Below are 10,367 nucleotides of genomic sequence, written 5' to 3' on the forward strand. Positions count from 1 at the left end.
TCCGCGTGTTCGCGTGTCGTCCCTGCACTTCCCTTTCAGCTTTGCAAGCAATGTGAAACAATCGACTGATAGAATTATACTCCTTATAATCAACAATGTCAGCAATTTCACGATTTAAACCACCAAAGAATCTAGCCATAGCAGCTTCCTCATTCTCAACTAAACCACAACGTAACATGTTCTTTTGCATTTCTTGATAATAATCTTGGACAGAATTACTACCTTGCCTTAATTGTTGTAGTTTCTTTAACAAGTCACGCGAATAGTATGAAGGAACATATCTAGCGCGCATAATTCTTTTCAAATCATCCCATGTTGGGGGTATAGCGTTAGAATGTGCAATACGATACTCATGCCACCAAACAGAAGCAAAATCAGTAAACTCACTAGTAGCAGCCCTAACCCTCTTATTAGCAGGAAAATCATGGCAAGTAAATTTTTGACTCAATTCTAATTCCCATGTAAGGTAAGCATCAGGGTCATATTTTCCATCAAAAGGAGGAACCTTAAGTTTAATAGAATGCAGCGAGTCATGTTCCTCTCTTTGAGGTCGTGTCAGTCCCATACCTCGGCGGTTGAAACGAGTTCGGCGATGATCACGGTCGTTGTGATGGTTTACGGCCCCGTCGTGTTCCGTATCCGCGGAGTAGTCGTCGTCGTTCTCCTCAACCTCGCTTGCGAAGGTACCGTTATTAGCGGTCCGCTGGTTCTGTGTATTGTTTCCTCCCGGTGTAGCGATGGTCGTTGCAGCAAGTGCTGCCAATTGCGTCGTGATTTCTGCCAGAGAAGTACTAATGGTAGCAACAGAATTCTGCAAAGATGTTAGCTTGGTATTTGTTTCAATGTGCGCACTCTCCAAGGTTCCAAGTCTCTCATTCGCAACCCGAACGTCCTCATCCAATTCCTCGTTACGGAGCCTAAGCTTGCGATCAAAATGTGAAATAATGCCCTTTGTGCGTGGAGAGTGGCCTTGTAAATCATCGTCAGAACCTGCCATCGTTAGGAGAAAACAAGAAACAAATCACAAGGAAAAGTCCCTATGCACTACTAGGATGTGGGGTTCCAAAGATCACTCCACTCAACTTTTAATCAAATTCTTACTCGTTCTTACCCAGCAAACAGGAAGGTGATGGCCAGCGGCGAGAACAAGCCCTCCGAAGATTAATGTATCGATGCCTCGAGGCAAACCAACCTAGGTGTAGAATCCGTGGAGCTTGGAGGCTTATGTGAGTAGCAAGCAAAAGCGAATAATCAAATCAGCAATGCAAAGTTGAAAATATGCTTAAAAATGCTAGTCCTAGCTGCTGGAGTCGATAAGAACGAATTACAGAAATTAACTAAACCTAGATACTGAAAAAGGTAGAAAGGAAAGATCAAATGAAAGGTAAAACAAGTAAATCTTTGGGGAATATTTTTTTTCTCTTTTTTTTTCTTTTTGTGGCCTTCTGTTTGGCTTCTTATTCTTTTCTACTTTTTTTTTCATTTTTTTTATCCCCAGAAACTCACGCAAAAGAAGTTAAGACCGGAAAGCTGCACGTCGGTCTGTAGGAGAATAGCAAAGGCTGTAGTAAGGAAAACTCAGAAAAATATGAGAAAATATGGGTTAGCAGCATATCAAACAAGCTTTATAACAAGTGCAAGATCACTCGAAACGGAGGTGGGACGGTGGAGAAAACTGAGATATACTGCGCTGCCCCGGTGCCGAAAAACGGGTGCAGAAACTTCGGAGCTCGAAAAGTCCACCTTAGAGGCCGAATTTGAGGGTCAAGGAGCCGTTAATTTTAGAGGATGCGCCTTGTCGAGAGCTTTTCGAAAAGTCCTGGAACGTCCAAATCCGACTTCGTATGCAAAAGATACGCCCGTTTTAGTGAACACGGGTCAAACCCACCCGAAACTCGAATTCTACTTGGACTTGGGTCCGAAACTGACTCGAACTCTTTCTCTTTTTTTTTCCTTTTTTTTTCTTTCTTTCCTTTTTTTTTTCTTTCCCTTCTTTTTTTTCCACAACTTTCCGAACAACTTGATCTCTAAACAAAATTCTATCTATTATGAAACACTTTCCAAAAGCACTCTTGATTGGACTCGGACTCGAACTCGCAGCTGAAAACTATAACTTGCCGACTCGATGTAGGACTCGAAGAGGGACTCGGTGTAGGACTCGACGAGGGACTCGGTGTAGGACTCGAAGAGGGACTCGGTGGAAGATATGGTGGCGGCGGAAGATTATGGCGGTGGTGTGGCAGGAAGTTTGGCGGCGGAAGTTTGATGGAAAGCCTGCGTCACACGAAATCAAAAGACAAAAACAAGTTCGGTCTAGTAGAAAAAATCTGAAAAACAATCCAATCTAATCCAGCAAATCGACACGACTAATGCAGCAAAGATTCAACAATGCAAAACTAATGTGAAAATTGCAAGGCTAAAATTGGTTCTAGGACAAGGTAACTAATCTAATTTTTTTTTGGCTTTTTCTTGATGATAGGTAAAAAACAGATCTAAGCTAGGGATAAATTGAAAGATCTCACCGAGCAACCTTATGCTCTGATACCACGTGATAGCCTCGAGGGTGTCCCGATCTTTCGATGAGATACCTAATTATCGATTTGGTAGGAGGTGACGTTGACGATCCGACTACAACCTAGGAGGCAGCGGCTTAGCGATCGATACACCAACTCCAGAAGGTTATTGATCCCGCGGGGGCACGATCAACCTGACCACGAAGGTCTTTGTTCCTGGAAGCAATCGAAAAACAAGCAAGAACAAGATGAAAAGCAATCTCAAATTGTGAATAGGAGATATGAAGGTTCACGAATCTGAATATTCAATATAGTTAGAGTCTTGATGACGGTAAAACAGGTGGTCTAACCGACACACGCGATTACACGAAAGTAGCAAAGGCTAAACTTTATCTAATCAAAACCCAAGGCTCCATAGGGGGACTCATGGGGTATAAATAGGAGGGGAACTAGGTGGTTTTCGGCCAGGCCCTTGAGGGACTCCGAAACGGCCTAGGAATCCTCCTAAAACACAACGAAAACATCTAAAAATTGGCTGGACCCTATTACATGGCCTTGGGCCCAATAAAGCAAGGTTATAACCCTCATCTTTGGTCCATAGATACCCATTGGAGGGGGAATCCTCCACTTGGCCGAAATCCCATTGATGAAGAGGATGCGGCCTTCTTCTCATCTCTCTTTATGGCGGTTTCAATGTTCTGAAATCATCACTTGAGCTAGCTCCCGCCACCTTGCTGCCACCTCCATGGTTTGCTGTCCAACGCTGATCCTTGAGGTCCAAGCTAGGTCCTTCATTCCTAAAACACATAAAAGAACCCATCTTAGGCAGCAGCATATTCTCATTAATATTAAATGAAGTACCGAGGAACGAAAGTACCTGATAATTTAGTTGTCGTGCACGAGCTCTAGTAATTGGTCCATGTATCTCCGGTACTTGAGGTGTAGGTGCTGTAGGGGCTGTGGTTGTATCATTAGTTGGGATGTCCTCATCACTCGAGCAGGGTGATATCTTTGTTGATCGTGAACGAAAAAATGCGCGGGAATCTGGTCATAAAGGGATCGCCGTCCTAGGCATCTTTCCAGAAAGAAATGGTGGATCCCCCACCAGGAAGACATCTAGCAACCTCTTTATACCCTGCAATAAGGCCCACCAAGTCTCTCCATCAGAAAGAGCCAACACCATCATCCAATTTAGGCACCGATCCAGTGTAGTAAGAAGACCAAATAAGCTTAACCCAAGGAGTGCCGACATGGTTGTAGAATTTGTGAAGGAATTTGGTCATCTGAGCTTCATTGAAGACCGATAAGTTGAGAACGCCAAGGCCACCGGAGCTTTTAGGGGAACAAACTTTGTCCCAGGCCGCAAGGGCTTTGCACCTGCCGGTGATCTCAGACTTGTTCCAGAGGGCAATTCTCCTGCGTTTGTCCACCGCCTCCTTGAAACCTTCCTGAACCTTGAACACGCTGAGAGCATAGGCCAGCAGAGCCGAGAAAACAGACTTGACCACTTGAAGACGCCCCCCGAAAGACAGGAAGGAAGCACAGGACGCCCCCCGAAAGACAGGAAGGAAGCACAGGATGCAAGCCTGCGATCGATACGATCAATGATGGGCATGAGATCACGGATCTTGGGCCTGGAAGTTCCCACCGGCAGCCCTACGTAGGTAAAAGGGAAAGTGCCCACCGCACAACCCATCGTAGCAGCCAGGTGTCTAGCTTTTTGATCTAGAATATTGATGGGAATCAAGCAGGATTTGGCGAAATTAACCCAGAGGCCAGTGGCCTGCGCAAAGGACTCAAGAAGCGCCTTGAGGCAAATCTATTGCCAACCCGAGGCCTGCATGATGATCAAAGTGTCATCCGCATACTGGACAATGGGAAAATGGGTATCATTGTTAGGAATCGGGAGTCCCAGCAAGTTGAGGTGAAAAGCTCTATTGATGATGATCTGAAGCAAATCTGCCGCAAGAACAAAGAGCAGAGGGGACAGGGGATCCCCTTGTCGCACACCCCGGAGGCATCTGAACTGCTTGCCAGGAACACCGTTGAGAAGCACTGAAGAGGAGCCGGAGTCCAGCAGATTCTCGATCCATCCCATCCATTTATCATCAAATCCCATGTGACGCATGATATCCAGGATAGCAGAGTGCTCAATAAGATCGAAGGCTTTCTGAAAGTCCAATTTGATAACCACCACTTCTCTTCGGGACTGTTTGCATTGATGAATGTATTCCAGAGACCAAGCCAAACAATCTTGGATGGAGCGGCACTTAAGAAAACCATATTGGTTGTCATGGACCAGCTTGAGGATGTAATGTTGCAGTCGGACGGACAGGATCTTGGTGATCAGCTTGAGACAAGAGTTTAACAGCGAGATGGGCCGAAAGTCATTGACAGACTCAGGGGAGAAAACTTTCGGAATCAAGGTGATGAAGGAGGAATTCAAACACTGGAGACTGATTGTGATTGAAAAAATCATTGCACAATTCATAGAACTCATTCTTGATAATCTGCCAGCAGCACTTGAGAAACAAGCCATTAAAGCCGTCTGGCCCAGGAGCTCTATCAGACGGGAGGTGCTGGACCACAGCGTCATTTTCATCCACCGAGAAAGGAGCAGACAGTTCCCTCAGCCCATCGTGGCGAGTGATGAGGCAGGCCAATGCAGGGTGGAGGCTACGCGGTTCGGCCTGGCCCATGCGGTCGCGGAAGACATTCCACAAGGCGTGGGCTTTAGCTTGATGCGAATCAGCAACGACCCCATCACGCCCACGGATCGAGGGGACCATGTTGCGTCTATGAGCCTTGGTGGCCCAAGCATGAAAGAATTTGGTGCACTCGTCACCCAGTTTGGCCCATCAAATAGAACATCTTTGCTGCCAAATCATCTTCTTCAAACCACGCAGTTTCAAAACATGAATCTTGAGCAGCGCCAGAAAATTACTTTCATGAGTGACCAACTGCCTCAACTCCTCCAGGTGATCCAGCTCATTGATGATCAACTCACTGTTAGAAATCCAGGTGTCGAGCCTAGGGGCACGCTTGCTCCAAATCTTCAAACCCCGACGCACAGCCTTGAGCCTGGCAACCAACCTCCCGGCAGAGGTGTGAGCCCGCACCGGCAAATTCCAAAAAGTGGCCACCACCTCCATGAAACCAGGCAGTTTCGTCCAATAGTTTTCAAATCTAAACACCACGGGCTTCGGAATGGAAGAAGCAATACTCACAACGCAGGGCACATGATCAGACGTGGAGTGTACCAATGGACGCACCGAAGTGTTAGGGTGATTGAGCACCCAAGCATTGGAAGTGAAGAACCAGTCAACTTGCTCCAAGAGGGGATCATCTTGCATGTTGCTCCAAGTGAAAGCTCTTCCTTGCAGAGGCAACTCATTGAGCTCCAGGGCAGCGATCGCGTTGTTGAAGTTGAGAATGTCTTGAATGTTGCCGCCCGGCTGGTTGCGGTTTTCCAGGGATCTGTAGAGGTTGAAGTCCCCCAGAAATAACCAGTCATCGTCCTCCCCAATATCCAGGGCACAAAGCCAGTCGAGGAACAGAGAACGATCCGGTTCAGAGCAGGGACCGTAAATGTTGACGATGTGGAAGCAGTCAGCCGAGAGCTTAGAGCGAAGCTCTACGTGAAGAGCAAAAGGAAGCGCCTCCAACACAGTACCATCGAAGAGAGCCCCATCCCAGATGGTAATCAAGCCACCCGAATTGCCCACAAGACCAGAAGAGGGGACGAAAGCGAAGTGATCCAGGCGACGAGGCATAAACTTCTTAACAAAAGGAAGATCAAACGAGGTCTTTTTGGTCTCCTGGATCAGATCACAGCACAGTCACCATCAAGAGTACGCGCACGAACAGCATCATGCTTAAAGGGCGCATTGATGCCATGGACATTCCAACACAGAATGTTCCAAGCCCGATTACAAGATGTTTGGCGTAATCCAAAACTGTGACAGTGTGGCTAGATAACGCGGTGAAGCCAAGATTTGACAAATTGCTGAGTAGGATGTCATGGCCACGGGAGGGTTGGTTATCTAATGCGAAGCGAGATGATTCTCAGAGAACTCACCAGCAAGATGGTTCTCAGAGAACACACGAGCAAGATACAGAGCATTTAAGTCCAGATACAGAAGTAGAAGGTAACTTGTCCAATTTGCAATCCTGCTCTGCTGACAGCAATGTTGTATCAACTGGAGATGTGAAATCTGCATCAGCCAGTGATTTGAATAGCATGGAGGACGTCATTCCCAATACGATAAATCAGTCTCATGATCGGAGTGTACAAGCTGCAACTGAAGCTGTATGCTCATCGTCAACAGATGCCCTAACAACCAAGGAAGTTCCCATGTACAACATGGAAGTACAATCTGTTGACAGTGAGGTTACAATCCCCATGGGACCATCTTCGGCAAGTAACAGTGGAAAGTCAATGCAATGTATTCTTCCAACGCAGGGCTTGGTGGGCCAAAATGCAGCACGTGGTGACCTGAGAATAGATGTTGATGATCCAACAATGGAGAAATCCTCTGAGATGCGGTGTCTATTACCCAATAGCCATGGGGATAGCGCAGAACAGCCTGGTCAGCCAATGGCGAATCACCAGAATGGTGCAGAGAATGATGGAGAAGTTATATTAGTTGAGACCGACAGCATCAACAATGATCAAGCCACACAGCATCGAGAGAAAAATAGTGATTCCAGCTATAAAATTCCAGATGATGCTCGTCTGAAGAAGTCGCACACTTACATATTGCTTCTTGCAATTCTTGCAGTGTCGTTGACATATCAAGCTGGTATAAATCCACCAGGTTCCTTCTGGACATCAAATGCCACAAATCATTCAGCTGGGGATCCAATCCTTGAGGATAATTACCATAAGCGCTACCTTGCTTTCTTCTATTTCAATGCCACTGCCTTTGCAGCTTCCCTCGTCATGATCATTATGCTCCTGAGCAGAAAGATGAGCAACAAGGTTATAAAACGTCGTGCACTACAAACAGTAATGATAACTGACTTGCTTGCTCTAATAGGGGCTTTTGTTGTTGGGAGCTGCAGAGAGATAACGAAGTCTATTTACATCTGACTGGTGATATTTTCTGTTGCTGCATATGTTTATGTTCATGCTTTAGTATCTAGGCATGTTACATATGTAATCCCTGCATGGTGGAAAGAATGTTTTGCCCAGAGGATAAAGCACACACAGCCAAAATCACCTCGGACAGATAATGAATTGAGGGATGATAATGAGAAGAACTTGGAGCGTATGCGCAATTTTCTCTTTATTATTGCTATTCTGGCAGCAACAGTCACGTACCAAGCTGGTCTGAACCCTCCAGGAGGCATTTGGTCTGATGGGAACAGTAAAGGTGGCAAACCAGGCAATCCAGTCCTTCGAGACAGCCACCCAAAGCGCTATGAGGTTTTCTACTACTCGAATGCTGTCTCATTTGTGTCTTCTGTGGCTGTCATCGTACTTCTTGTTAACAGGGAATCATGTGAGCATGGAATCAAGTCCTATGCACTGCATGTGTGCTTGGTAGCTGATTTGGTTGGCCTCCTGATCACTTATTCTGCAGGAAGCTGCAGGAAAGCAAAGCCGGTAATCTATCTCATTGTCATAGCTTCTGCAGTTCTGCTATGTCTTGCGATCCAAGTCCTTGTACTCTCATCAACACAAGATGCATTAGAAGGGCCAGTGACCTGGTTAAGGAGATGGTTGCTGAAGATTTTTCATCTAGAGACTGACTCTGAGAGATTGCCAGGAAGCTCAGATGGGACAAACAATGAAAGTAATACTCCAGGGTCAGTCCCCCAAATCAACGAGAAGAAGGAAAGGAAGAGACAGAAGTACTTGATGATGCTCGCAGTTCTTTCTGCGTCCATTGCATACCAAGCTGGTCTAAATCCACCTGGTGGCTTCTGGCCTGATGACAGCACCAAGAATGGTTACAAGGCTGGCAACCCAGTACTTAAGGACATACACTCCTGGCGCTACATGGTGTTCTTTGTTTTCAATTCCATCTCTTTCATGGCAGCTATTGCTGTAGTCATGCTTCTGCTGAGTAAATCTGTGAGAAAGAAGAAGGTTCCGCTCCAAGCATTGCACTTCATCATGATACTGGACCTGTTGGCTCTGATGACTGCTTATGCAGCTGGAAGTTGCAGAAAGTTCAGGACTTCAATATTTGTCCTCGTGGTGGTATTTTGTGTGGTGCTATACCTTATGATTGTTATTATTTTGTCAAGTGGTATAGCAGGATGGCTGAGAAAAAAAGGAAATGAAGATGACCTAGCCATGTAATTGCAGCAGACACCGCCACCTGAATGGAATGTTTGTATGCCTTTCTTCTTCTGTCTTTGTACTTCAAATGAAATGTCTCAGTTTATTTTGGGCATATGCCTTTTGAACTGTTATGTTCTTCTAAAAATAAATATTTGTCAATGTTCAACTAGGAGATAAGTCTTCAGGCTGCAGTGATGTATCAGTTAAGTTGTAGCTGAACTCACCAATGATGGGCTAGAAGATCATGTACTACAAAAGGACACACATTTATATGTGGTTGATCATACTTAGAATTATGTCCGGTCTGTGGTGTGTTTCTCTGACGATGAAAGCTAGGATTTTCTTGTTCTAGAAGTCCAAGTAGTGTGTGCATGTGCAAGCGAATCAACTACGGAGTAGATGTTTTTGCGTGACCAAGTTTGCAGAAATGTCTCCTTATTTTTATCAGTCAATTAGGTTGTGTTTGAGATTACGGTGGATTCTTATAATCCCGTTGTTCCAACCGCTTGTGCGTATTTCATTGTTTTCTAACCAACCTATTCCTGATTTCGTGTTTATTTTCCACAGCAGATTATAAAAAAGTTTGAACATCACAGTTCAGCAACCGCAAACTGATCCTTAATCGTCTTGATCTATTTATTGGTTCACATCCTAGTAGTAAGGAAACCGGATCGCTGGGAGGGAGGCCATCTTCCTTCCCTTCTATTCAAGATATCATTAAGCCCTGTTATTTACTAAGAAAATAGGGTAAAAAGGGCAAAAGAACTGAATTTTGTTTGATTAGAGGCTGCCTCCAATGTCCGCTTAACCAGTTTTGGATTTGAATTTTAGCTTGTATCTGCCTTGTAACAAAGTAATCATTGTCCATTGTCTATTTGCACGTGCCTGCTGGACCTACATTTGCCCTGACTTCACTCTGCAGAATGTTCATCAGAATGTGAAGGAACTGAAATCTCAAACTACGTGTTCCATTTCATATGGAGATCACCACTCTGGTTTGCTGGAGCATATGGAGAATCCGGAATGATTGCATTTTCAAATTTACGAGACCTTCACTCTATAGATGCAGACAAATCTTCAAAAATGAACTGAATCTTGTTCTCCACCGGGCCAAAAGGAAGAATTATGCTAGCTTTGGGGAATGGATAGATAGATTCAGATGAACCTTCCCTGTTAACCTTTGGTTATCGGCATTGTAACCTAATTTTTCTTTCTTTGTAACATATTTAATAATAAAATTTGCAGTAGGTCATTTGGCCTACTGTTTCCCTCAAAAAAAAAAGGAATCATTGAGAGGAGCTTGTCTCCGATCTGGTTAACATGGTGTTTCCACTAAAGTCAACCACCACCAAGCTCATGTAAAAAGGCTATGTATATGGATAGAAGGTACAAGTATGACTGTTGATATACTGTCTTGTTATTAGTAACAGAAGATGCAGGTATAATAATGCAGCTTCAAAAGTGAGAGATAAACTGATTCTTTTTCGAAAATTCAATTATGTCTCAGTCAGATCTTTACAGTACGTAAAGGATAACAGCCATGTTGAATTCCAACATTTTTC

The 10,367-nt window shown here is 44.8% G+C and overlaps 2 protein-coding genes across 2 annotated transcripts; both read left to right on the top strand.

Moving 5' to 3' along the window:
* Positions 1-6,507: 6,507 nt before the first annotated feature.
* LOC112271873 lies at positions 6,508-7,635 on the top strand. Its single transcript, XM_024462083.1, has one exon. It carries the CDS (start codon positions 6,529-6,531, stop codon positions 7,603-7,605), a length of 1,077 nt encoding a protein of 358 aa, XP_024317851.1. The 5' UTR covers positions 6,508-6,528; the 3' UTR covers positions 7,606-7,635.
* A 150-nt stretch (positions 7,636-7,785) lies between these two features.
* LOC100826400 lies at positions 7,786-8,823 on the top strand. Its single transcript, XM_010231566.2, has one exon. The coding sequence runs from the start codon at positions 7,786-7,788 to the stop codon at positions 8,821-8,823; it is 1,038 nt and encodes a 345-aa protein (XP_010229868.2).
* Positions 8,824-10,367: the final 1,544 nt, after the last annotated feature.

Source organism: Brachypodium distachyon, chromosome 1, assembly GCF_000005505.3.
Source record: "Brachypodium distachyon strain Bd21 chromosome 1, Brachypodium_distachyon_v3.0, whole genome shotgun sequence".
In the NCBI taxonomy this organism is placed as follows: domain Eukaryota; kingdom Viridiplantae; phylum Streptophyta; class Magnoliopsida; order Poales; family Poaceae; genus Brachypodium; species Brachypodium distachyon.